General features: G+C 51.2%; 1 protein-coding gene across 2 annotated transcripts; it reads right to left on the bottom strand.

Moving 5' to 3' along the window:
- Positions 1 to 10,264: 10,264 nt before the first annotated feature.
- LOC114012459 (mucin-5AC-like) lies at positions 10,265 to 25,594 on the bottom strand. 2 transcript variants are annotated; one of them, XM_055815534.1, is made up of 5 exons: positions 25,120 to 25,594; positions 14,968 to 15,438; positions 13,566 to 13,892; positions 13,236 to 13,402; positions 10,265 to 12,450 (listed from the first exon to the last, which is right to left on the bottom strand). In XM_055815534.1, the coding sequence occupies exons 1-5, from the start codon at positions 25,556 to 25,558 to the stop codon at positions 12,406 to 12,408; spliced, it is 1,449 nt and encodes a 482-aa protein (XP_055671509.1). In that variant the 5' UTR covers positions 25,559 to 25,594; the 3' UTR covers positions 10,265 to 12,405. The 2 variants fall into 2 exon arrangements, with proteins under 2 accessions (XP_055671509.1, XP_055671508.1); XM_055815533.1 differs by having other exon boundaries at positions 13,566 to 13,895; positions 25,120 to 25,591.
- Between the last annotated feature and the right edge of the window lie 1,168 nt (positions 25,595 to 26,762).

Raw genomic sequence — 26,762 nt, 5'->3', positions numbered from 1 at the left:
CTGCAGGGTTTAATGGTATTGTGGTGGATCAGAGGCTGCCTCTGGGAAATGCTTGGAAGTGATTGTCCCTTCTTTCTCAAAAGCACAATCTTACAGTTTAGACAAACTCAGGATGGAAGTGTGGAGCACCCAACAGAAACCTGGCCACATCGGGTAGAGGGGATGCACCTTCAGGGAGTCTGGGGGTCTGTGCATGCCGCTTGAGAGCTGCCGCAGGGACAAGAGCCGCTCTTGGTCGCAAGGGGAGTAACTGCCTGAGAGCTGCAGGAGTGTGTCACAGGAGGGTGCTGCTGGCTGGTGGTTGTTCAGAGCTCTGCAAGCTCTCTTGCTGTCGCAGCTCATTTTAACAGGGGCTGGACTGGCAAACTCAGAAGTGCTGGGGACTGACCTACTGACCTTTCATCTTGCTGTTCTTGTTTGCTGGCTGTCCTTTGTACCTGCCTGGATAGAATATTTGTCTTGTGGAGCACAGTTAATTTCCATGGCTAGTATGGTACTGGCTTTAATGGTCGTGAAGATAGTAGATTTGTCAGGTTTATGAGGTAAAGTCTTCTGTTTAAATCCTGAACTGCTAAAGCTGAAAGCGGGTATGGCTTAAGTGTCTGCTCTCTCCTGGGGAGGACTTCTGGCTAAGTGCAGGCAAGGTATTCAGTCCTTCTGAGACAGCTAGTGAAGGGGGTGAAATGGCAGCCTCTGTAACTGAGGCTTTTGTATCCAGAGGGCTAGCACCTTCAGCTTATTCCATGGGGGTGCTGAGAATGGGTACCTGTTGTTCCCTTCCCAGCTGTCCTTGGAGCTGAGCTGGCAGGGCCTGACTTAGCTCATGGCTTCTCTGAGCCATCTCATCCACCTTGTTTAATCAGGTGTGTTGCTGCCTCCTACCCAACAGTGATGGACTCCACATGCTCTCCTTGTTGCTAGTTGGGCAGCACCTTACTTGCTTTTTGCTGAAATGACTGGAAATAATAATCAGTGCCTCCAAGAAGAGGTGCTCATTTGCATTGCCTAAGCTGTAATTCTTTCTCAGTTTCCCCAGCTGCCCTCACCTTCCATTCTCACCAGGCTCAGCTGGTAGGAACTAGCTTTGCTTTTGCCTCCAATCTCTGCTAGCTTGGCCCTGGCTCTCTTCCCACCCCTACCCAAGGGCTCTGACCTGCTCCCTGGGGAGAAATGAGTGACATCGGAGCTTCCTTGTTGAGGATCCTTAGATCTTTCTGGCTCTATTTAATTGTATCCTCTGTCCAACCCCTGCTGACCTCGGACAGCTGCCAGATGTCCTGTCACAAGTTTAGCTGGGGATTCATGTCACTGTTCCTAGTTTGCTTCCCCATACAGCTTTGTGCTACAGTAAAACAGCATCCAGAGAATATGCATCACTCCTCTGGGGGGATGCAGCGATGTCTCTGTAAGGTGTCTGTTCCAGGTATGGGGGTTTTGTGGGTTTTTTATTTATTATTATTAGGAAAAACACAACACTGTCATTCATCTCCCTCAGGCTAATGCTGATATCACATGGGCTACAGCGTGATTTGGTGTCATCATAAAGTATTTGTGCAGACAGGACCTTTCATTCTCTGTGTTCTCTAGAATAGTCAGTATTACCAAGATGACGTCAAATGATTAATGTTGTTCTGCCTATAATATAAAGGACTTTCCTTCTCCTTTCCATCCACAGCTCTTGAAACGTTTTTCTGATCCTGTTAAAGAACTATTACTCTGCATTAGCTAGGAATCCAAGACAGATAGTCACACAAACTCTTCGAAGACTCATGGCAATTTGGTAACTGAAATGGAGTTAAAGAATGTCTTCATTCCTTGTCTTCTTTTCTGATCTTTCTCCTTCTTGACCACAGTCATATTAATGTCTATCTGTATTAGCAGGGAAATACTGGTGGACACTGAGTGTGGAGGTCGATGTAGCTCTATTATTAGCTTTTCTTTGATAAAGGATATTGTATCAACTTGGTGAGATGTTTTCAATAATGGAAGTTCATTGCAGTTCTCCTGTAATTAAATATTGATTCCCTGTTTCTTTCTATAGAAGCCTAAGGCCTTACCTTATTATGTCACTGTCCCACCTATTGTCAAGCTGCGATTTCATGAGATGTGTCTGTGCTGTCAACATCAGCTTAAAATGTGCTCGCCCTTTCTGTTTTTTCCTGCCCTGGCCTCAAAGCACTTTGCCTCCTGAGTTTTTGCCACTGCAATTGTTGGTATGCTGTAAATCCGATCAGGGAGCTGAGCTGGTTCTAACAAGTACATCATTGTTTTGTGTTGGTTTTGTTTTTTTTCCCTGAAGTGGTGTGCTTCACAGTGCTGCTGCAGGAAAAAATTGTGCTGGCACAACTGAGATAACAATGTGAACAGGGCTAGGTAGGGAGGCAGAGGTTACGCTGCCAGACTGTTCATCTGCTGAAAACACAAATGAATTGCTCAGCAGAACTGCCTTCTGCTGCTATGAGGCATGACTTTGTCAGAAACCCCATCAAAGTGGTTCCCACCCCATCCCCACCCCCAATAATTGTTCCAGTAGGCATTGCTAGGCTTAAGGGACAGTCAGTGTTATTCTTTTGCTTCCATCAGATCTACAGTCTCTGACCTGAAACATCAAGTGAAAAGTCTGTTCGTGAAGGAGGTGCCATCCACTGAGCCTGCAGGGGAAGGCAGAGATCGTAGAAACTATTCCCCACTTACTCCAATGTTACTAACACTCTGGGACATAGTATTCCAACCTCCCTTTGGTTTAGAGATCTCATGGTCAGGTCAGGTGTCCCGTTGCCCCTTTCCAAGACAAACTGACCCCTGTATTGGAAGGGCTTGGCATTGTGACTGTGGCTTTGAGCAGAAATGAGCTGGTTGATCTTTGTGTTTTCAATCTGGATGATGTGGGGTTGGTTGGAGCCACTGCTGTCAAAGATGGATGAAATCCAGTGCCTGAACATTTTTATTGATGTGTTTTGCTGCCTAAGTTTGTGTATCATGGAACCTGCTTTCTGCTGCCTGGTGCCACTGCTTGTACCTGTGCAAGGAGTAAAATGCTGTTATATGCAGAATAGCAGTAGTTTCTCCATGTCATAAAAGGTGTCACAAAAGGTAGAAAGTGGAGGCTTAGGCTCAGCAAGTTCATCTTTGAACTTTTGACCTAATCTGCTGCTTGCTTCATTTCTTCTGGAGTGAAGCTTGCTGTGAGAGATGGAGTGGTTTTCTCCATCACTGGGTGAGGTTTCCACCTCAGAAACTTCAGTTCTGATGAGCTTTCCAGCACCGCAGAGATCAAGGTGCCTGAAGGTAAGTGTGGCTAGTTACTGCACCCTCAGGATCTGAAGAACCTAGTGGGATTTTCCACAGTAATGCAGATGACAGAGGTCTGCAGAACCTATTTGTGTCTACTGTTCATGGCATTCTAGAGGTCCTACTGATAATTTGATCAGAGGTGCTTGCTGTGCCCAGTTTTACTAGTAGGGCTCAGTATTAGGCACCTAAAGGCAGGAAGGCAGTACAATTTGGAGTAGTGGCCTAGCACTTGGGCCACAGTTAAAACTTTGCTCTGAGAGCACTATTGCTATGCCAGAACAGAGGTAACATGCGTGTACTTGCCTGTTCTTTCATCCTCCCTCCCTGTCTAGTGTCAGGGTAGTGTAAAGCTGCATGTGAGGGCCAATTATGATACTTATCGCTTCCTCTCACATGCCAAGATACCACTTTTTCATGTGGCTTCATTTTTGTTTTGGTGCTGACACACAGCCAGTGAGATTAGGAAGGTGAAAATTGCTCACTTCAAGAAGGTTCGTCTCTCAGCCTCTTTATCCTTTTGGATTTATGTCTTGCTTTTTGGATATAAAACCCCCTTGTGTTTGCATTAACACAGCATTAAAGGAAATCGGGAACAAAGGACTAATGTTCCTTTAAAAGAAAAAATTCATGCCCTACTTTAGTAAGATGCTTAAGATTCTTGTGAATGGAGGCTGTAAGGCATATTAAACTGCCCTGTGTTCTGTTTTTCCAATTTACTAATCCTGCTGATTCAAACTTTACTAGCAAACCTGCTACAACTTACTGCTTTGTAGATGCAGTTGTAACATGTCAGGTTGCTGTTAGGACAGTGCCTAAGGAGTCTTCATGTCCCATCAAAGGGTTACGTTTTTCTCTTTTAATGTTTATTCTGAGGCACATGCAAGGTAGGGACTCCAGTATAGAGCTTTACTGATCAAATGCTCAAGCAGTACCCCTCATTTTAGTAAGTGGCAGCTAGTTATCTTTTGCTTAGTATTAGTAGTAAATATTTATATTGTTGTAGCATCAGAAGCCCTGGCCAATGTTACAGTAAGGGCACCCAGTAGCTGTGTTGGCGGCTTGCTAGGACACTTGGAACCATGATTCATTTACAGGGGCACCTATTTTTGTTTGAGCTTATGTAGCTTGTGAGGATGCTTGCTGGCATTTCTGTTTCAGCAGAAGATCAATGAGGATGTTTTTTGTTAGAGTTTGACACAGATTGCAGTCCACACTGAACTGGTGGTGCTAGAGGGGCTAGACATAGGTTGCTGTTTCTTCTTAGGACTGGCATATGGGGTAAGGATTCTGGGGAAGGCTCATTCCCTGGTCTGTTGGTGTAGATTGTAAAGATATCTCCACAATGTCTTTTAAGCTGAAGGAGAGCAGTGCTAGAGAAAAGGCTAGAAATAGCTGGAGCGGATGAGCTCAGCAGTGACCTGGCTGACCGCCTGCCTGAACTAAAGCTGCGTGACCTTTAATGTTAACTAAAAGATGCACTCTTTAATGTAGGGAACAAGTAAAAGATGGAAAGGATATTGGTTTCCCTAGGCACGCAAACTCTTCTTGGCTTGTCTGTTACCTGGATTCACCAGAACTGGAAGCTATGAGGTGTGGGGCTGACCCAAGGGAGGCAACTCAAGGAAGGGAAACAGCCGTTTTGGTAAGTCATTCACGGATTCCGCCTGAGACCTGTACTGTTGGATGTCATCTCATGCTCTCTTGTTTAGACCTACACCATATACCTTTGCAGCCCAGTACTGTGTATTCTGTTCTTTTGTCCCAGGTGACAGACACTGATGGAGGGCCTGATTTGTGGTGTATCAGTCAGCTTTTGCAGTTCTTAGCTGGCTTGCAGAGGGAGAGATGCTGTGGTGCTTGTCTGCAATGAGGGCTTTCCTCAAGGTCAGAGAATTCCTAGCTGCAGCCCTTTGCTTCAGCCCTCTCTAGTGGGATGGGATGTACAATCCTGTCTTGTGAGCTCTCACTTGGTGGACCAGAACAAATGGAGAGGATTGTGTGTGTTGTGTCTACTAATGCCTTCAAACCTTTTTTCTTGCCAATGTATTGCAAGTTTTGGGTTATGTTGGATATTGTTTAAAATGGTGGGTAGCTAAAGCTCTGGGATATATAGCTGGGCTTAGATTGTGCCATTTAGGGAGACTATACGTAGCAAAAACAGAGCAGATGCAGACTGACCATAGATTTACCCTGTCTGAAAAGACCTGATATGGAGCAGCTGATTTGACAACTGTTTGTAAATTGCTTCCTTTTCTGTGGCTCAAAACAGGCTAAGAAATCTTGTTCTTTGAAGAGAAACTTCCATGACCACCATAAAGGGGAGTTTGCTGGGATTGTTTTATGAGAATAAATTGCCATAGTGGCAAAAAAGGGCCTTGTGAAATTTCCTTATGTGGTTTGATTTTTTTTTTATTCCATTTTCCTCTGTAATAATTTAATTTTAGAATTGCTATCTGGTGAAGAAGGGAAGAGGTGAATGAACAACATGGAGTTCAGAAAGCCTTAAGAGTATGGGGAAAGAGGACAACTGCCTATCTGATGGTGACGGCTTTGTAGTCTAGCAGATGGGATAGTGCAGGAGATCCATCTGTGGCATTCTCTTTGCTGCCCACTTCTCAGTCAATACAGAGGACAGGGTGTGGCACAGTCAGAGTTGCTGTAGAGGGGGCCCAGCAGAGTTTGGTTAGGACTGGTTTGAAAAGCAGGCAGAGACTGGTGACGCTGAGAGTAGCAGCAGGAGTCATCAAATGGAGGTCTGAGCACAGATCAAGACAAGACACTGGCGGAGGCTTCTCTTCTGACCCTCATCTCATTCAGTTGCATGAACTGTGGCTTTTGCTTTGAAGATCAGGCTGAGATCAGTTAGTTTTCCCTCTCCAGTGAACAGCTGCTTCCCAGAGTTCAACTCTGCTTCTTAGAGTGAATCTGAATTTGTGAACAGCCATGAGCAGATCAGGGTCAGGATATAAAAGCCTGCTTGAGTGCCTTGGACCTGACTGAAGCTGATCTGAAAAGTGACAACGCATCCACGAAACAGACTGAGCAGGATGGAAGTGACCAATTCCCTATCACTCAGTGTGAGCCACCAAGTTAGACTCTGTAAAACAAAGGGAGCTATTTTCCCAGTGTTTCTCTCAGTCCTTTTTGAAAATAGGTTCCCTTTCTGCTAGTCAGCCACAAATAGTATTGTGCATGATTGCCTTCTACCTACAAATATTGAGGTCCTTTTAAAAAAGTAGGCGGAAATTCTCATCCTGCCCCCAGGCTAATCAGTAGGGAAATTGAAGTAATGATCATGTTAGTGGATTGATCTGCCTGTGTGATCAGAAGGCATAGCCAGGATTAACACAAAGGAAAACTTTGCTAATTTTGCAGCTGGCCTCGGTAAAACCCTTCTCAGTCAGAATCAAATGAGTGCCTAAACCTGGCTTAAAGGCATGTTCCAGAACCCATAAGCCTTGTCTTGTTCCAAGCAGAACCTGTAATTTAGCATTGAAAGCTTCTGGAATTCGGACATAACAGCAAATTTTTAAGAACATACTGAGCAGTGCTGACTGCTCATTCCTCTTCCTACAGCTCCCCAGAAAGACCAGCATGAAAGGAAACACTCCAATGTTTGTGAGAGTCATCCTGTGGCAACTGATGTGTCTAATTTCAGAGCAAAAGTACTTCTGAAGGAGAGAGGATTAAAACAGGGGAGGGGAGAAGTTACCCTGCGGGAGATTGTCAACAGATGTTCCATTATACTTCAAAGAGCACTAGCAAAAGGCTTCTGCTGCAGGGATATATTAATTCTGGGCAGTTCATCACAGGGAGACCTGTTTTATGACTGGGAGGATACCTCTGGTAACTTGGCTCTTTATTTGAACTGTGGGTGGGGAATTGGGTCTACCTGTAAACAGAGAGGGAGCTGAATAGTAGGAACAAACACATACTTACTTTCTTGCAGATGTGATCACTGTCCTTCTGATCAAAATCAAGCTGGTTTTGTGGTTCAGGGGGTTATTTGGCTGATGGGTTTTTCAAAAGAAAAAATATGACAGAGGAACTGAGGCTAACCATTGTTAAACTGCTGGTGCACGTGAAGCAGAGCAGACCTGTGCTGAGCACGTCTTTCAAGTATATTTATTAGACAGGAAGTGGGAACAAGCACAAGGAAGGCTGTGCAGGCTGCCAAGCAGATGAATACATTGATCCTTTTGTCTTTAAAATGCACAAATATAAAGTTTGACGCTGTCTAGCACCCTATCTATGCTTCATGTAATAGTTAATGACTTTTTATAAAAGCTTACTAATATTGCAGAATCGACTAATGGTAGGGGATCCAGTTTGCAAGCTATGTATCAACCAGCCACAACTAGAAGGTCCTCTTCCGGGCAGGTCTAAGTGCTTTATTTTCTGAGACTGTTTCAAGTTGTGCTTTGGATGAAGGCTGACTTTTCTCAGATCTGTGAAGAATCATGTCCCCAGTAGCGTTTTAGTGGGGAAGAGTCTTCATTCAAATGTGGTTGTTGGATGGGGGAAATCTGAAGACCTTTGTTACCTTATAAAGTTCTAGGGGATTAAAAAAAAACAAACCAGAAACAGTTTTGGGAGCTTAATACTGATAGAGACTTTTATATTAGCAGTCATGGTCTTCCAGCTTTGCTTAGCTACGTGTCAGTGGCACCACAGATTTGGCTGTTTTATGGACAGGAAGTGCATTATTTCTTTTTTCTTTGTGGGGGATGGAAGAGATGATTGGAGAGAAGATCCTTCTTTCACTTCTGCTATGCAGTGAAGCAGAGGTAGCAAGTAGATGGGAACATGTTTGGCAGGGGCTCAGGAGGTACAGTTAGAAAAACTCTCCCCCTTCCCCCCTGACAAATCCACATTTATACTGAATTGAATGTATTAATAGAAAATGGAGTATAAATAATGCGGAGGCATACAGCCTCCAGTTTCCTTCCTAGGTATCTGGGAAATGACAGTAGGCGTTTTCTGTTCTCCCCTGGGTATGAGAACGCTGGCTACTAAAAGCTTTCCAGGTTATGCATCATTTCATAGCCTTCATTACTGAGAGTTTACTGCTCTGCCTCCTTGTCTTGCTTCTGCACTCCTGCTCCCCGGATCAGCATGATACCTTTTTCATTCTGCTTTAAGTGGTAGGAACTGGGGACCGTTACCCATTGGAGAGCCATTCACATGCTGTCTTGTTCACTCCAGTGCTCCTTGTGGCAGTTGCTGTCTCTGAACACCGTCTGTATGTAGCCTTGTTTACAGACCTGCAGCGTGATATGACTGTCCAAAGCTAAACTACAGGCACTGAACCATGAAGGACAACTGAGTGGGCAGAGAACTGGCAGGTAGCGCAGGTAGCCCTGCCCTTGGCACAGTAGCTGTACAACTATCACTTTTCAGCTGCTCAAATCCCCTTCCCATCAAAACATGAGTCTGGAGAGAGGAAAAGAGGAGGGCAGAGAAGGCAGGTGGGTCTCAAACTCCAGTTTTCTTTTAACTACGTTTCTTTCCCTCCTATTTAGATTTAAATATATTTGATTTAATTGATTCTTGTCCCCTTGCTAATTAATAATATAATTGCACCTTAGCCTAGGAGGCATTAGAATTAAGTCTCATCAAAAACAAGTGCTGTGTTCCACGGGGACATGCAGAAATTGGCGAGTTGTCATCTGATTCTGTCAGTTTGCTTTGCTGCACAGGAAAGATGAAGCTCACACAAGTGGCCCATGGTCCATCTCCAAACCTGGCCACCTCAGAGGTTGTATCACCAGGCTGGGAGGTCAGAATTTGGCTAGGCAAAGGCAGTAAGCTTCATGCCTCCTGAGGCTGGCTGCCTGCACAAGCCTGTCCTGCTGCTGCCTCTGCAGCTAACACAGATCTACTCTGTGTGCTACCTCTCTAACAAGTTAGCTCAGCAGTTTGTTCTGCAAGGAATTAATCAGCTCTGAGTGGGGTTGGTGGTGAAAAGGCAGAACGTAAACCACCGGAATAATGCTGACTTCAGACCTGAGAAGACTGGCTTAGTTGCAGCATGTTGTTCCGTTACTTAGTAATTCTGTTTTGTACGGTTGTATGCTGGGACAGGACTGAAATACCTGCAGGGTTTAGTTCACCCCCAAGTCTTCAGATTACTCAGCAAGCACTTTGCTACACTGTCTTTGTTTGCTCTGATCTTCAGGGATTTGCTTTTCTAGATTCATTGTGGGACCTGTTTCAAGAACAGCAGAAGCCCAATGACTGAGTAGTTTCATGCTCCCTATTGCAGTAGAAAATCTTGTAGCACCAACAATCTGTGACATGAACTGGATGATTTTGCCCAGCTATTGTACAGCTAGGAGAGACTATTAGCTCAGGAGAGACTCTTAGCAGGTCTTTAGCAAGAGCTAGACTTTTTTGAAACAAACAGTGAGCACTTAGCTCCAGTAGGTCTGCACTCCAAAGGAAAGAGTTCAAAACAGCTATAAAGCTAAACAAAAAAGAAGTAGGTGCCTTTCAATTTGCTTTGTCTCCTGTACAATGGAAAGAAGTGTGACAGATGATGCTACTTAGGTTTGGATTAGGCTGGCTTCAGGATATTTCTGTAAACAGAGTTTGGGGTTACAGTCGACAACAGAGGAGAATAAGGATATCTTCAATCAGAGGCAAAGGAAGAGAGTTTAAAGGTTTATGTTAAGATTGTTTGGTCTAGTGTGGTTCTCTAAGACAGATTTCATCTGATTTGACTGTATAGAAATTAATCTCAGTCAACCCAGACAGGGAATGACCCTGACAAGAAGTGACACAAACAGGGGGTGGTGTCCTTCTGAACCCACAGAATGATGATTTATAGCTGTCTGGCATTTTCACTAGTACCAGCTCTGTGAGCCTTCCTACCCCAAACTGCTGCTGTTTATTTATCACAGGATTCATTGTGACCTATAAAAGCTTTCCAGTTAGAGGCTTGCTATGAAAATATGAGGACCAGGGCACCTTTGGCATTTGTAACTTTATTGCAGAAAAAAAAAAATCCACTATTAACATATTTTACAAAGAAAGTTGCACTTTGGTGTTGGGTGATTTTTCTTCCTCACCCCTTTCCCCTGGACAGCGATGCATGGGAAACCAGAACAACCAGCCCCTGCCCTTTCAGTTGTATACAGAGACACTTCCCAGCTATGCCAGCCTGCACCAGTTCCAGCCAGGATGGAGTTCTATTTTCCACCACTAATTTGCCTCTCTGTGCCAAAACCCAGCAGCACCCTGCCCTCCAGCAAGGGAAACAAGTCTGTAGCTAGGGAGATTGCTCTGTACAGACAATGCTTGATACAAAAGCTTTGGAGCTGTGACAATTGCCCTTCAGTTTTCATGCAATAATAGCAGGAGAGAACCAACCCTTCTTCCCTATTTTACTGGGCATCCTTACAATAAATAGATGGAAGGCCAAAGCCAACAGCTGAACCCAAACTGCACTGCAGCCATTTGTCAGCCACTTCGGAAGTAGTAACACAGGAAGAAGGAACTGCTGCCTTACCCAGTGCATCTATTTGACCCAGACCGGTTCTGCTCCATCTTTAGGCTTTGCAGATAATTTGAGCCCTGCTGATGGGGGAAATTCCCCTTGCCCTGCGTAAAGACAAGTAATAACAGCACTGGAAAGAAAAAAAGGTACTTTTGCTAGTGAGGCCTGGCATTTGTCCTTTCTGTGGTCAGTAAGTGTTGCTACTTAAAGGAGAGACTGAGGCTTGTAAGAGCAATGTGGTAGATAATCTCTAGCCCTTGCTGTATCCTGAGGGAGCAACTGGCTTAGTCAAAAACCAAACACTCTAGAGAAGGCATGTGTTTATCTGCAGTCAAATGAATCAGAAAAAAGGAGCAGGTGTTAATTACATGAAGACACTCATGCACACTCTGGTCTTTCTGAGGCGAGGTCCTCAGACTTACACTCAGAGGCTCTCGTTTGTGGGTTTCCTCGAGGGTCTCGGGAGCCTTGGGTGCAGTCTACAGCAGTGATATCTTGAGGCAAAAGTGCAGAATCTAATCAGCCTAACACCTAGAAAGGGAAGGGGAGGAAGGCACCTACATCCAGCATCTGTCCTCATGACAAGACACCATCTGGCTCAAAGACCAACACTAGAAGGTAAAGGAGCTTTGACCTTGTGTAGCAGAGGAGGGAGAGCACAGTACTAGTTTTGTACAACAACTTTCAGCAACCAGATGCTAGCAGCAACATGGGAAGTACCTGAGGAAAGGCATGTGTCAATCCAGGCAAGGAAATGGACCAAAGCATTTACTGAACCTGGGCAACAAGTTTACACATATGCTGAAAGCATCAAGTATAGGAGACACAGTATCCTAATTTTGGTGAGACCAAATTAGTGTGTCTAATTGGCAATAGGCTGAGTCTTATGAAGCCCTGTTAAGCTAAAATTATGTTAATTTTCCTCCCAGCAACTTCAAAGCAACATCAAGTAGCAAGGGCACTTCTCCAGTGGCCACAAAACTGTTTTCCCTGGTTAAAGAGAAAAGGTACGCATGTATGAAGGAAGCAGAGCAGTCTGTCATCCTCCTGGTAGGTGTTTCAGGATAAGCAGTGCCAATCCCAGGACTAAAGCTGAAACAGGAACAAGAAAAGTGCAAGAAAAAAACCAAACCAAACAACCTTAAAAATACAGAACAAGAGGGAGCCCAAGAGAACTGATTTCCATATCCTTGGCTCTCTCAGAAAACAGCAGTCTCCTTTGCTAGCACTGTGCTGACACCACCAGTGTTAACAGCTCTTGTATGGATCACTTGCCCACCTCCTTTAAAAGCAGCAGCCACCAAGATGGACAGAAGAGATTCATGCAGAACATGACGGCAAAGGTTGTCTTGGCTAATCGGTCACCACACTAAAAGGAGGAGGCACCTCTTCAGGGCCTGGAGGAAAGGGCCAGACTTGGGCTTTGATTCCCAGCATAAAAACTTCAACATTGAACTATGTAAAATGTCTAAACCCAAAAGCCATCTGAAAAGGATCTTTCAGTTGCGTGCAAATCACAGCCCCTTATTCCTCAGCAGATTGTCTGGGACCAAGTCCTCAAGGCCTTCTCCTCTGGGAAGTTCAGCTGGCCAGGCAGAGGAAAGCCTGGTCGCCTAGTAGCTGTAGAGTGAGAGAGGGGTGTCCTCCATCATGTCATCCTAGAAGTAGAGAAGAGTGTGCTTTAATAAGGTGCCTGCACATTGGCATACAGTCCCAGCCTGGAAGAGTGTTGTGCAGGCAGCACAGCCTTCTCATCCACACTGTCACAGTGTGGCCATCTGCCCAGCAGTCCACCTAAATGCTGTCCCTGTGCAATTCCTAGATCTTTGGACTGTCACTCTCCCCTCCTGCTGCAGCTTTTGGAGAGAAGAGGTGTATGCAGATAGAGCCTGCCTGCTGCAGGGATGTGGAAAACTCCACTCAGCTTGAAACAGCATCCGCTTGGTTGCTAGCTGCAGAAGGGAATCAGTACTCCTCTATCCCAGAAAGCGCAGTGAGTTAGCTGCAGCTTCCTCAGAGATAATCCAGCCTCTGAAACCCTCACATCCTTTTATATCCCCAAAGGGTCAAATGCAGACTGGCAACCTCCCTGGAACAGAGCACAGAGTCTGCTTTGTCATAGTCACAAAGCAAATATATCAGAATACAGGAGGAGAGGCTAGGAAGGTGTTATTTCAGAGCTCCCCTTCCTCTGTTTAAGCTCTTAGCATTCCCCTGCAGAGTGAGGGGAAGGCAGGAAGCTTCTTTAGTGGCCAACTTTGAGACTTGGGTCTTTGATTCAAACCCTGGATGGAAGGAGAGGGACCTAAGAGGGAACAGGAGTTATGATCAGCATTCCTGCTGCTGCAAATACCCAAAGCATCGTTAATGTGGTAGAAGGGGAACTGCAAAGCAACCAGTGGCAAGCCAGACCATGTCAGGCTGGGCTGAAGGCATTACTCACCATGGGCAGGTCCTGCAGGCGCCGGAACTCCATGCGGCTGTTGTGCTGGCGGTATCTCAAGAAGCCCACCAGGCCTAGGATGCCCACCATGACAATGAAGACGGAGATCACGATGATTACCAAAGGATCAGCCTTTGCTGTATCATCCAAAGGAGAACTGGGTAGCTCTGCAAGGATACCAAGGAATGAGGCCAAAGGAGAGCCTTCAGGGGCTGGAGTAGCAAAGCCTTCTTTTTTCAGGTTCTGCTCAGTACAACCGAGAGGCAATCTGAGGTAGCCCCAACCCTTTGCTATGTTTTGTGAGAGCAGGGACAAAAGCAGAGCATTTACCTGGATTTTCATCGTCACCAACATCCAGCACAGAAGCTTTCTCGCGCATGGGCTCTAATGGCTGCCCCAGTGTAGATGGGCTGGTGGGCATGGCAACTGTGCTGGTGGACATGGAGCTGGTCACAAGGGGTCTCACTGTCACGGTACTGGAGGCGGTAGCAGAAGATGTGCTCCCTACAGTGGAGATGGGAGCAGAGGAGGTTCTGGGCTCGGTGGTGCTCCCATCTGTGGCAGCCACAGGGCTCGTTCCTGGCCTGGTTTCAGACCTTGCTTCTGTGGGCCCCACAGTCTGCCCATCAAAAGGCCCCAGCGGAGAGCTGTTAGTTGCTGCTGCAAAATAGGAACAAGCAGTTATTTCAAAGGGTAAGTGCAAGCATACTGTTCTGTGGGACTGGATGAGGTGGAAGTAAGGCTGTAAGGAAGACTGCCGGGACTACAGGAAAAGCAGCTTATTGACAACCCTTGGAAAACAAGCAGGTCCTGCAGCGCAGCCACAGCTGAGCCACACTATAAGCCACAGTGCTCAGAAAGTCCTCTTGGTTTTCATATGTGCCAATCTGCAATGGGAGCCAGCCTAAGCTGGGCCCACAAGTCCTCTCCTCTGGGGACAAAGGCCAAGCAGAGAAGCCTCAAACAGCTCTGCACAGAACCGGGCATCACCCCAGAGCAAGAGACTGGGAGAGGTCTCTCATCCCTCCCTATGGCGAGCACAAAGGGGGCTGCCCAGGGACTGGTAGCAGCATCCCCTGAGGCTGTGTCTGTGTGTCACAGAACAGCAGGACCAGGACCCCATGACACAAGCCAGGATGAAAGATGTGCTTGTGCATGAACACCATGCAAATCAATGGTCCATCAACCACTGCCTTGCATCGGGTGTGTGTGACAGCCTGGCAGGCCCCAAGGTGGGCGAGACTGGGATCACTGACCCTATAGCCAGTTCCCATGCTGCCCACAGGGATCTGAAGGTAGGGTAGGGGTTCCCACAGGGATGGATAGGCTGATGCTTGTCCCTGCCAATCTCCATGCTTTGTGTTAAGGGAGGGTGTGCTGCCCTGTTCTGCAGGTGGCAGGGAAGGCTCCTGTCAAGCCCCCAGCGCTGGTGCAGGAAGAGCCCAGCTGGGCTGAAGCACATTGTTTTGGAAGAAATATATAAAGGATGTCCCTGAAAACAGTCAATGCCCTCATCAGAAAGCACCCAGCACAATTAATACCATAATTAATGGGGTCTGGAAAGAGGATGATAAACTAACCGCACCTCTGCAAGTCAGTCCCACTGAACTGGCTGTGCTTACTGTATCATTGTTCTCCCTATCTCCAGTTTCTTTAAGAGTTTACAAAAGTTTCCAAGTTCTGCGTCCTTGGGGCAGGACTTTCTGCACAGGCAATAAAGACAAAACCTCACCCGGCACACTGTTCAGAGGAAGCGTGGGTGTTGCGCTGCTAGCATCATCCATTTCTTCAGTTGTGCTGAAAGGCTCTGTGTCTTCGTGGTTGGACTGATTTTCTTCCAGAGTACTGGCAGTCACAGCAGAGGAGGGGATTTCAGTGCTGCTGTTGACTGACAAGCTCGTGTTATGGTGCTCATGCTGTGTAACTGTGACATTCCCAGGGCTGGCAGTGGTGGAAGCCTGCAGTCTCTCTGCCTTGGTGCCTACCATGGGGATGGTAGGGATGGAAGCATCCTCCATCTCTGTAGCGTGGGCTCCAGTGGCATTGAGTGTTGCAGCAGTGAAGTTTTTCTCCAAGCTTGTCTCGGGAATGGCAGTAGTCACAGGACTGAAGTCAGAGGCTTCCCTTGACTGATGCGAGGTTAGCACCGTACTAGGAAAAGGTGATGGTGTCATCAAGATCTCTGCTGTCTTCTGTCCCTCTCCTATGGAACAGTGTTAAGAAATGCTGAGAAGTTTGTCAGAGACCCCACACTGAGAGGAGAATCAGAGGGGGAGGCCAGGAACTGAACCTCTCCATCCCCTGAACTCCAAATCCAGCACAGGTTCACACTTGGGAAGGGCTTCAAATAGCTCCTCTGTCCTCCTGGCCTCTCTGAGGAAGGGAACTGTTCTAGGGGACCTGTCTTTACCCTCCCTTGCCTCAGGCCCTGTGCTCCTGGTCTGTGGGGTTAGCATCACTAACCCCTCTGCCCTGGAGAACCTTTTAAACCTTTTTAGAGGTTTTTTAAAAGTACCACCTGAGACCTGATTCTGTGAGAAACTTAGAAAAGTCTTCCTTGGTTCATTGAGAGTCAGAAGTGGTGCAGAAAAAAATATAAGCAGGCAAAAAGTGGAAGTAGACCCTCTAGCTGCCCTGTTCTGATGAAGTGTAGAAAAGTGACGTTTAAAAAGTCTGTGGCTGGCAAGGGTAAAGCATATGCTAGTCAGTAGTAGTGTGGGGCTCCTGCCAGAGGGAAAAGTGAAGTGGGTAGCAAGAGAGTAGTACAGCTAACAGGGCTTGTGGTATACTTCGGGAGCCGCCTTCATGAGCTATTTATGAACACATCACCACCATAAGGTGTGACTGTTGTTATAAAAATGAGGAGCTACTCAGCCTCCCACTACAGCAAACAGCGCCAGCTTCCCTAGCAGGAACCTTCAGTGAGCAAGGATCCCTCCTGGATCTACAGCTGCTAGACAGTGTGACAGCATGTGGGAGGAGTAAAACCACAAGGGTCTTACATTCCCTGTTCATAAATATGGATCTGTGAGGGTTTTTTAGGGTGTAAACAGGAAGAAAACAAAGAAATGTTGCCACATCAGGATGGACACTCCAGACAATTTAAACGCATTGCACGGTCAATATTTTGACAATTTCTTTCAAGTTTCTACCCAAGCCACAGAGGCGTGATGAGCCAACTACAGAAAAAAAATAAAGGTACTGAAGTAAATACATCTTCATGCCTACTCTCTCCACCATGGAGAAGCATCCAAATCAGATGCTGTAACCAAGAAACATTCATCTACTAACAAAGCAGCTCACTCTCATACTAAGGCTTTGGGGAAATCCCAGCAGTTTTTAAAAGCTCTTCAGAATGGACACAGTTACCAGAGCTCTTCTCCAGCTACAGCACTTAACAGGCCCTAAAAAAAGACACAATACGTCTCTCTCAAGAGACCTTTGCAGTACCCTGACCAGCTGGAGAATGCAAAACCCCAAAGCAGCCTGATGGAGCTGTGCTTCCTCGGCCCGGGGCCACAGTCCCAGGAGGGTTTCTGCAGGCAAGGCACAAGCAGGCAGCACAACCCTGCTCAGCACATTTGGAGAACAAGCTCTCAACAGGAGCCCCAGCTGGGGCAACTTAAACAGAGAGACCGAAAGCGTAAGTGATGCTCCCTTTGGCCTTGCCTGGATCCAGCTGTCTGGCCACAACGTGCCTCTGAACAAAGCAAGCTGCTCTCTGAAATGGAGCTAAGGCATAGGATATGCTTACACCAGTGACACCTGGAAGGAAAAAAAGCTGAGCACTGTATTTCCTGGGATCAGGCACCAAAGTGCGCAGCTCCTTATGCTGCAATTTCCAGCCCTCAACCCAGCGTTGCTGTTCAGCACAGTGCCTGCTGGGTGAGGTTGCAGCAGCTCCAGGGCCTGTGCTGGGCAATGCTGAAAGATCACGGCTGGACACTGGCAGATGCTCACTCTGTAAACACCCAGCTACTTGCTGTTATGCAGCAGACACACAGAGCTGAGCTGTCACCGTGGGATAAACAGGAAAGGTGGTGGCCAGGTGCCTAGTCAGCGGTGAGCCTGGCTGTGTGCTGCTTTGAATAGCTGGCCTGTGCCTGGGACAGCTTCCCACAGGGTGGGAAGCCGTGTTTGGGGTCACGCAGCGGAAAGATTTGGGGAAAGCTGTCTTGCACAAAGGCTTGAGCAACTCTGAAACAGTCATGCCAGTTTCTGACTAGGAAAGGGAAGCCAGGGGGAGGGTGGATGAGTCTGGGCCATACCCGCCAGGACACCTCCCCACAGTGTCAGGGACTGGCATCCCTGCCAGGAGGGGCTGTGGGGACAAACTGCTCCTCCCACCCTGTGAATAAGGATGGGCTGCACACACAGCTCCCTGCTGTCTGCAAGAGGGAGAGCTAGTGGGAGTGGTATTTCCTTAAGTTCTTCTCTCTCTAAGTAGCCACACAGCTTCTTCCCACAGAATTGCCCACTGTCCCTGACAGCCAAGGAAGCAGTGCCCAGGTGAACGGGCTGCTCCAGCCCTGCATCCCACTGCAGTGTAGTAGGACCATTGCAGAAAGGCTTGTGCTGGAGCAGCAGCCGACTCAGGTCTGGCGTAACACAGCACTGTGGTGTGTAAAACCTGATTTGTGGAAAGTTGCAGAAGAGATATTGACATTGGCAGGTATGGAGCAGGAAGGGGAACAGCTGGTGCAGCAGGACACCTACTCAGAAGCCTTTGAGCATGGCAGGTGTCGATGGCACCTAGATTAGCAGGTCATCCAGCCCAGCAAATCACAGCACACCCAGCTCAGGAAACAAAGGAGAGCCTGAAAAAAGGGACAGCCTAAACCAGGCTAACACAAACTCAAGCCGTTAAGGTAGGAAGGTAGAGAGCAAGGCAAGAGCCTTAAGATGGGCAAGGAAACAAAGGACAGCGAGTAAATCCTGGTCACTCAGGGCCAGACAGACAAAAGATCAACATCACAGTCTATCAGCTCCTAAGGGGTAAGGGCACATCCAAAGCCAGCAGTCAGCAAGCAAAGCACCTGTGCTAAATACCCAATATGTGCAAAGTGCTTGTGAGCATGTAGGTGTTAAAGAGTGCAGGCACAAATGAGTTTTACTTTTGTTTTGTTTTAAAATAAAATTACTCCCCCACAGGGTCTTGCATTAAGATTTGCTACATCATTGCTGCAGTGCCACAACTTTTTTTCCTGCAGTTTTATCACCCAAACAGGCTAGCTATTCCCACCCAGCTCCGGTGCAGTCCCCGCAGTACAGTGCAGGAAAGCATGGCTCTGCTGCGAAGCTGCCGCAGCTGGCTGCGCTGGATGAGACCCAGCAAACCTCAGGTCAGCTGTGATCCTCCAGGGTCCAACCACTGTGGTTTGCTCTGGATCCTTAGTGCCCAACAGGCTGGAAAATCCCCAGCTCTAGTGCTGTCGCTGCTGCTTCAGTCACTGAGTGATGATGTTTTCAGCTGTTTATCAGTTACTTATAGAGACGCATGTCAGAGCTCGTTACTCTGGTGTCTTCCTGGAGGAGCTCTGCTTCCTGCACCACATGCCAGGAGGGCTGTGGCTGCATTGCCTAAGGCATCGCCTTAATCGGCTCCTGGAGACAGGAGGGAACCAAGCCCCTCTTGTCTCAGATGGAAAGGGAAGGAGTTCCCTTCACCTTCTCTGGGATCCTCCGAGGCCTGACAGTTGCAGCACCCCAAGACAGCTGGTGAAGGTGCAGTCACCCTTGGATTCATAATAAAAAGCAGCTACGACCATACCGCAAGTGAAGCAGCAGGACCAGCCGCAAACAAGAGCTCTGATAATACCAGCATCTCTGTTTCCCAGATGGGGAACCAAGTGTGGGTTTGCTTTGGTTATGCTGCAGTGCCTGCTGCAGCAGAGCTGGCTGGCGGTCTCCCGGCTACAGCCCCGCTTCTGCCCTGCGTCTGCGCTAACCACCAGGCTCCATCTGCATGTGGTGAGAACCAGCGATCTCAGACCACATCAGGGCAGGGCTGGTGGATTTGTAGCGGCAGCTCCCATGGGACAGTGCTGACTGCAGTGACCTCTGTCTGGGAAATGAGAGGGGCGAGGGAAGAGAGCAGTCCCAAGGGAAGAGGGATGCAGCCAGCCAAGAAGCCCCTGCCTTGGACAAGGGTGGGAAACAGTCTCTGCTCTGCGAGGGAAGGGAGGGCTCTGAGCATCAGCTCGTGGCTTCGGCCCCTCTCCAGCGCTGTGTGACGACACTTAGGGACATCCACACATGAACCCAAGCTCCCACCAGCTCCAGACATGGTATAAATATGCCATAACGGAGAGGAGTGAAGGAAGCCAGCTCTGCAGGAGACGAGGCTGTTCCTGCTTTGTGCTCCCTGCCCAAGTTTCAGGGCTGGGGCCAAGCCGAGGGGCTGAGGAAGGTTTGTACAACCAGCACTGAGCGTTCACTGCTATGTCAGGATAGCCACACAGAGCGGGGACCTCTCCTCCATCCCCTGCCACAACAGTCATCCTGCCATCTACTTGTTTCTCGGAACAGAAGAAGGCAGTGAGACAGAGCAGGGCCTCAGCTGGGCCAGCCTGCGGACAAGCTCTTGCCACAACCCACACGCCCCAGTCCCAGCAGCATCCTCTGCACTCCCCTTCCTACCTAGAACGTTTCCTAGCCAGAAACAGCAGCCTGAGCTCCCCAAGGGTCAACACAAACCCAACGCCAGTCCATAGGCTTTACCACTGTTTCTGAAATCCCTCTAGAATGAGATGTAGGAGAGCCACATAAAGTAAGGAGACCAGTGGCAGGCTGGCTGCTAGGGCTCAGGGGAAAGCAGGACAACGGGGTGCAGATTGCAGTCACTACTGGAAGAGGTGCACAGAGACCCAGGCGAGAGCTGAGCACAAAGACATGAAAGCAACCACCCAGGATTTCAGAAAAAGTGCCCGCAGGAGCAGGACTGCTGGTGCAGATGTATCCTGCGCAGGCTGTCACTGTCTGCACATAGCACCTCACTTAAATCAGCTTCCTGCAGAATGCATGTCAAACCACTACTCTGATTCACTGAAAAGGCACCCAGACACTTCTGAAATGCTATTTTTGTGCACTAACTGAATTCAATTCCCATTTAAGTGTAACAGCTCAAGTTGCAAACAACCTAGTAAAGTGCAAAATTAATGTTTAAAAAGTAACAGCATAAGCTGTAACCTATGTGTATTTAAGCAATTACATTGTATCCTATCGCTTAGCAAAGCACTCCATTAAGTGTAGAAATTGTCTTTTGTTGCCAGTTATTACATTTTTATGGTTACTAACCAACAGTAATTAAACAACCTCTTCAAGGGAAAAGAGCTCCAGTATAAATGCAAATAAAACCATATAGCGGGATTTAAAACCAAGGCTCTTTGTTTCATTTAAAAGCAGAACTGGAGTAGCTGCTGATTAGATACCAGCTGAGCCTGACCTCTTCGCCTTAACACAGAGCTTGGAATGAAAAAACACAAGTGGCAGAAGAGATTTCTGGAGCCCTTCAGGTAGGTGCCAGATGCACCCAGGGATGCTGTACAGCAAACACCCTCATCGCAACGAAGCGAGGCTCAGAGTCGCAGATCCGGTACAGAGGGCAACTGGATCAGCTCCAGTGTGATACCTTGTAGGACCTCGGTGGAGGCAGGATGTCACTGGGCTGCATTTACTGCAGGCTCCAGTGTTACCCCTGTCAGGGCTGATGCTGGGACTGTCCCTATCGCAGCGGAGAGAGGCTGAATGGGCTGCAAGGAGCGTCCATGGGACTTGGGGACAGATTGGACCTTGCAGCCTGCTCAGGGACTAAAGTGATGCTCTTGTGCAGCAACAAGTTAATTCATCGCACTCCATGTGGCCTCTGTGGGCTGAGCTGTGCCCTGTTGCACAGGCAGTGAAACTGGGGGGGCTGAACTGGGCGTGCCGAGCCCCCAGTGCAGCCCTGGAATGCTGCCAGGCCAAGCACGCTGCAAAGCAAGGGCTGTGGTAAGTGACAGGAATAGAAACTGGGTCTCCTGACCAAGAAGCTCCTTCCAGCCTGATAGGCAGGTGGCCACGAGCCGAGCACGAGACGGGGCTCAGATTAGATATGGGGTGCCCAGAGAGTGCAGCACTGGGGAGGGACAGCCCAGTGCCCAACCTGCCCGGGCAGGCTGGAGGACGTTTCCCCAGGGCATCTGCAGATGCCAGGTCTCAGGCGTGAACCACTGGGGGAGCAAAAAGGGAAGCAAGTGCTGCCACCTTGTTTGATGGCACTGCGTTTGGGACAGGGACAACCAGCCAACGGTGGCACGGCAAAGCAGGGCAGAGCAAGAGTTGTGAGAGCCGAGATGAGCACCATAAATGCCAAGGGCAGGTTCTTCAGTACTAGGAAAACCCATAAAACAGCACAGACATGCCCAGAGCACGCCACGGTACTGGAGCCCAAACTGGGAAGGGGGGCAGCGCCAGCCCCAGCGCCTGCCTGCAGGACACAGCACCCCAGGCTGGCATGCTCTGCCTAGCCCTGCCACATGAGCCCTTCTCCACCCAGCCAAGGCAGGGAGAGATGCAAGAAACTGTTTCCCACAGGCCTGCAGGAAGCCCCATCGCTGATCCCCCCTTTAGAGGCGAGAGGGCTCATCCTGACTTCCTGCAGCAGGGCAAAAGCGGGGTGCAGGCTGCCTTACTCAGCCACTCTGTCACACCAGCCAGTTATTTTCCACTGGCCACATGCAGCTATGAAGCATCCTGCCTGGTAAGAAGGTGCCCAAGAAGCTCCCGCGCTGTTTGCTTTGTTCTTTGGTGGTGGGACAGAGCCACGATGAAGACCCCTTTCCCAGAGGCCGCTGAGGACATGCACGGCACCAAGGCCTGGGAAGCCTGCCCTTCTCTGGGGCTGCGTAACCCCAAAAATACAGCAACAGCAGGGAGCTCTGGCATCAGCCAGCCCTGGCCCTGTTTACCTCAGGAGTCACAGCTGCAGTGGAGGAAGCACTCACGTCATTAGGAGAAAATTAATTAGCCAGTTGCCTCAATAGCAGGCCCATGTCAGCAGGGAGCCTGGTCTCCAGTGCAGTGTGGCGTGAGCTGAGGTGAGTCTAGACATCAGGAAACCTGCCCAGCCCCGAGCAGCCCCCAGGACCTTCCAGCTGTGTAGACACTGGTTTCATGGGCTGTGGGGCTTGGATGAACCACCCTGCCCCGAGCAGCAGCAGTTTGGGTCGTGCACGGCAAGCACGTGCCCAGGCCCTGACCTGAGCCGCCCTATGGGGCTCAGGACATGTCCCCAGACCTGAGCCGCCCTATGGGGCTCAGGACATGTCCCCAGACCTGAGCCTTGTGAGGGCCGCTCCAAGGCGGCCCCATGGAAGCCCCTGCAGCAAGAGCTGTGTCTGCCCACGCAGAGGATCTCAGCGGAGAGGAAGGAGGGAGAGGGGCCTCCATGCTTTGGCTTGTCCCTCCTCCTCTTTAGCCAGAGGGATGGGGCCAAGAGAGCTGAGGGAGGCAAGCGCTTCGCCCCTGCCCAGCGGGTCAGGCCTTGGAGGGGCAGCAGGGAGCCAAGATCCACCCCACACCTGGGGCTGAGGGACAAGCACTCGCAGAAATGGCATCAAAGACTGACAGCACGACATGATGGGGCTGGGCAGGGGGTGCAGGGTGGGTGGTTACCCCGCAGAGCTGGAGGGACCAGCCTTGAGGAGAGGACCGAGCTGTGGCTCAGTTCTGGGTGCGGGAGAGCTGGAGCCATCCAGCCAGGGTCGGGTTGGGTCCATCCACTCCCCCTCACCCTGGAAAAACAAGGGGGAAAAAAATTCATGGCAAATGGGCTGCGGGGCTCTGCAAGCAGACACACTGCCCGCCTGTGTGCGGCCCCAGTGCCGACAGATGGGGCTTTATGTGCTCCTGCCGCTCCCGGCCCTGCGCCATCCCCTCCGCTCGCGAGGCAGCTCGGCACGGGAGGGGCAAGCAGCAAAGTGCCCAGAACAAAATTACTTGGGGGTTTTATTTGTAGGGCTAACTAACGGTGCTGGAGGAAGTGGATTTCCGCAGGCAAGGAAGAAAGGCTGCATTGAGAGGCTGGGGTGGGCAGCGCACAGGGGATGCGGCAGCCCGAGCCCCTCTGCGCTCTCGCAGCAAACCTGGCCGGGGAGCCGGAGCAGCCGCTGCTGGATGAGGGGGGCAAAGGGGATCTGCGCTGGGAGCAGGGGAGAGACCGGCTCATGGAGCTGGCACAAGCTTGGTTTTGGGCAGGTTTGTCTAGGGACTGTCAACTTTTCCCTACCACCATCACCATCCTGCTGGATTCTCTGGTGTTTCATTAAGGGTTGTGCTTGCCATGGGGCATTTTTTTTATTGGTGGCCTCTCTTCTATGCCATCTATTTTCACAAAACATTTACCCTCTCAACTGTGGCTGGGATCCAAAAGCCATGAGGACAAGGGCCAGGCTAATCCCAGGTGCCATTTCTTGAGGCTGTGAAGGGACTTTGGGGTTGGGACACTAAGCATGAAAGATCCCAGGAAAAACCCAGTGCAACCTTAATTCTGTTACCGAGTCCTGGAGTTTGCAGTGAGAGGTGTCCTCTCCTATGAGCCAGCTGCAGCAGGGGGTCCCCAGGGGTACCCCACTGTGCTGGGGGCCAGAAATGCTGCAAAACACGGGGCCAGCCCTGAGCTGCTCCTCCTCTCGGCAATGGAAATCCCGTTGTTCCTCTGTCAGCGAGTTGTTCCTCAGTCACCCCCTCGCAGCGCAGCTGCTCTGGCGGGGGGGGGTGCAGCATCACCCAAGGCTTTGCCCACATGAAGGGGCCGGTTTGGGACCGTTTCCTTGTGCTCAGCCTCGAGCCAGCCAAACTACATCTGGCACCCGAAACCTCAGCCCGAGCGCGGCTCTCGCTGCCCAGGCTCAGCCCTGCAGGCACCTACACGAGGTTTTTACCAGCCCAATGACTTACTAGAGACCTAGTTACTACGTGCCAGCCCTGTCTCTGTTGCTGCCGCCACCACGCTGCGATCTGCCCAGGGTCTGGCCAAGGGTTTGTACTCAGTGGCACAGAAGAGGGAACACGTTTGCTTCCCGAGCCCCAGGCAAGCCCTTACATGCCAGCTCGGACTCGGTCACTGCCAGGGTCCCGGGGTACGGCGACAGCCCCCGCTCGGGACGCTCCCGCCACGCGGCGGGGCTGTCAGCGCCACGCTGCAGCTGCGCGGGCCCACGTGGGGACGCGCTGCCGGTGGAGCAGCCCCGACACCCAGCCGGGGGGAGTCCCTGCGGCCGGGGTCTGCCCCCGCCCCCTCCCGGGCACGCACGTCGCCCCCTCCCCCTTCGCGGGCCGGGCCGGACGCTCCATGCCGGCAGGGAGGCGGTGGAGCTCGGGCTTTGTCCGGGGTCCCCTCGGTGGGGAGCTCAGCAGCAGCTTGTAGGCACCCAAAAGCTGCGAGGGGCTGAGACGGGGGACCACAGGGCCGGGGGCTGCCGGGCGAGTGTCCCCGGGCTCGCTGCTCGCCCCCCGCCCGCGCCCTCGGGCTCCCCGCGGGGCCGGGGAGGTGAAGCCGGGGGAGCAGCCGCCTTGTACGGGCAAGGCCGGGGCGGGCGGCGTGGCCGCTGCCTGGGCGCGGGGCTCGGCCACCCCCCGCCGAGCATCGCCGGGAGCCCTTACCTGCGCGCCCACCGGGGCGCTGGGGGCACCTCGCCCGAGTTTGGGGGCCGGGCTCGGGGCGCTGCTCCGCGGTTTCCATCCCCGGGGGGGGGCCCCAGACCCTTTTCCCGCGGCCCCACCGGTGGGCGGAGGAGCCCGGGCCCCGCCGCGGCCCCGACGGCTGCCCCCGCCGCGGCGAGACCGGCGGGACTCCCCGGGCCGCCCTCCCCCTCGCGCCCCGGTACCCCTCGGGCCCCGGTACCTGGCAGGGCGCAGAGCAGGCAGCAGGCGGCGGCGAGGCGGAGCAGGGCGCTCCGCGTCCCCTCCATGCTGGGCCGATCCGCGCTGGCTCCGCCGGCGGCACCGGCGCGGCGCCGGGGCGGGACGGCGGCCGGGGCGGGGCGGGCGACACGTGGTCCGGCCCCGGAGGCGCGGGGCGGGGGCCGCTGCCACCCCCCCCACTCCCGGCCCCCCAGCACCCACCCCCGGCACCCCCGGTCCGACTCCGCACCGTCCTCCCCGCCGCCCCCAGGCCGGTGCCCTGCACCTCCGTTTCGGGCAGAACACTCCCGATCCGGTCCCCGTTCGGTCCCCGGCAGCCCCGGCCCGGTTCGGCACCGCCCGCAGCATCGCCGGTTGGTCCTCGGCACCTCCGGTTCTGGCAGCGCACTCTCGGTCCGGTCCCGCACCGGCCCAGGCATCCCCAGAGCGGCCACCCCTGTTTCGGCAGGGCACCCCCTGGTCCCAGGCACCCCCGGTCCGGTCCTACCCTGTTCCGGGCATCCCCGATCCAGTCCTGGACCACCCTGTTACCCCATGTGACCTAGTCATGTCACCCTAGTGACCCCGGCCCAGGCACTCGCCATCCCCCAGTCTGGTCCCACGTAGTCCCTGACACCACCGTTGAGCCTGGTACCCCCACTTCTGCCCCGTGCAGGGATGTGGACAGCAGCCGAGCCGAACACAGGGCATTGCCCCGGGGCCCCTGCACTGTTTCGGGGTACCCGCGTCTGTGGGCACAGCCAGCTGCAGAGCTGCTCCAAGCAGCCCGGGATGCTGCCCTGCCCAGGGCTGAGCCAGCTGCTCAAGATGCCATGGCTGGCTTCTCAGGGCATCCTGCAGCCTGGGGGGCATCCCCTGGCCCCGCATCCCCCCCAGCCTCCTCGGGGCTGGCCAGCCCCATCCAGGCATTGTGAGTGCTGAGCCAGCAGCCATGCTTCAGAAAGTCTGACTTCTCTCTTCTGGTTGGCATTTCTGAAGAAGAAACCCCACGATGAAGCTGGCGGTGGCCAGGCTGCTCTCTGGAAGGACCAAAAAACCCCTGATCACGGTGCTTCCTCCCCAACCCCGGCCTCACAGGGTGCAGCTGGAACGAGCCCTCCCGTCCTGCCCCGTTAGCTCTCACAGAAACAATGGAAAGGTTTGGGGCTCCTCTGGTCTGGGAAGGTGCCCTTCACCGTGAGGTGCAAGGAACACTAGGCTCCAGAGGCAGCCAAGGGCCCCACATCATGGCGTGGTCCTTGCTCACCCTCTCTCGGGCTGGTTTGGCAGGAGTGGGGCTGTGGGTCCCCTTCTCCAACCTAAGACCTGCATCTGCAGCACCACAGGGCACAGGAGGAAGGTGGAAATGGATATTTTTGTTCCCTGAGAGGTCTTGTCTTCCTCCTTCAGTGTGGGGCTCCTTGGTAGCTCCTGTCCTTAGTTCAGAGGCAGGGAGGAGAGAATAGGGTTGATCTGATGCAGAACTGATTGTGTCTTTTACCGGCTCTTTAAAAAAATAGTAATTAAATCTCAGCCTCTCATTGGAAATGTGTTTCTGGCTACTTTGCTACTTATCACCACGAAACTAGACGTACCATTTTCTGGCATCCTGTTAAGGCAGAAGTAATTGGGTTTGTACAAATT

The sequence above is a fragment of the Falco peregrinus genome, chromosome 10 (assembly GCF_023634155.1).
Source record: "Falco peregrinus isolate bFalPer1 chromosome 10, bFalPer1.pri, whole genome shotgun sequence".
NCBI classification, from domain to species: Eukaryota; Metazoa; Chordata; class Aves; order Falconiformes; family Falconidae; genus Falco; species Falco peregrinus.
The sequence above is the reverse complement of the archived record's forward strand: the minus strand, read 5'-3'. Positions and strand labels throughout refer to the sequence as shown.

Bases quoted from the DNA above. Each gene is read 5' to 3' on its own strand.
- LOC114012459 (XM_055815533.1), bottom strand. From the start codon at position 25,558: ATGCCTGGGCCGGTGCGGGACCGGACCGAGAGTGCGCTGCCAGAACCG. The intron at 15,439-25,119 runs GTACCGGGGCCC...ACTGTTCCATAG, and splicing joins CCTGCTCTGCGCCCTGCCAG to GAGAGGGACAGAAGACAGCA. The intron at 13,403-13,565 runs GTAAATGCTCTG...GTATCCTTGCAG, and splicing joins TGGTGACGATGAAAATCCAG to AGCTACCCAGTTCTCCTTTG.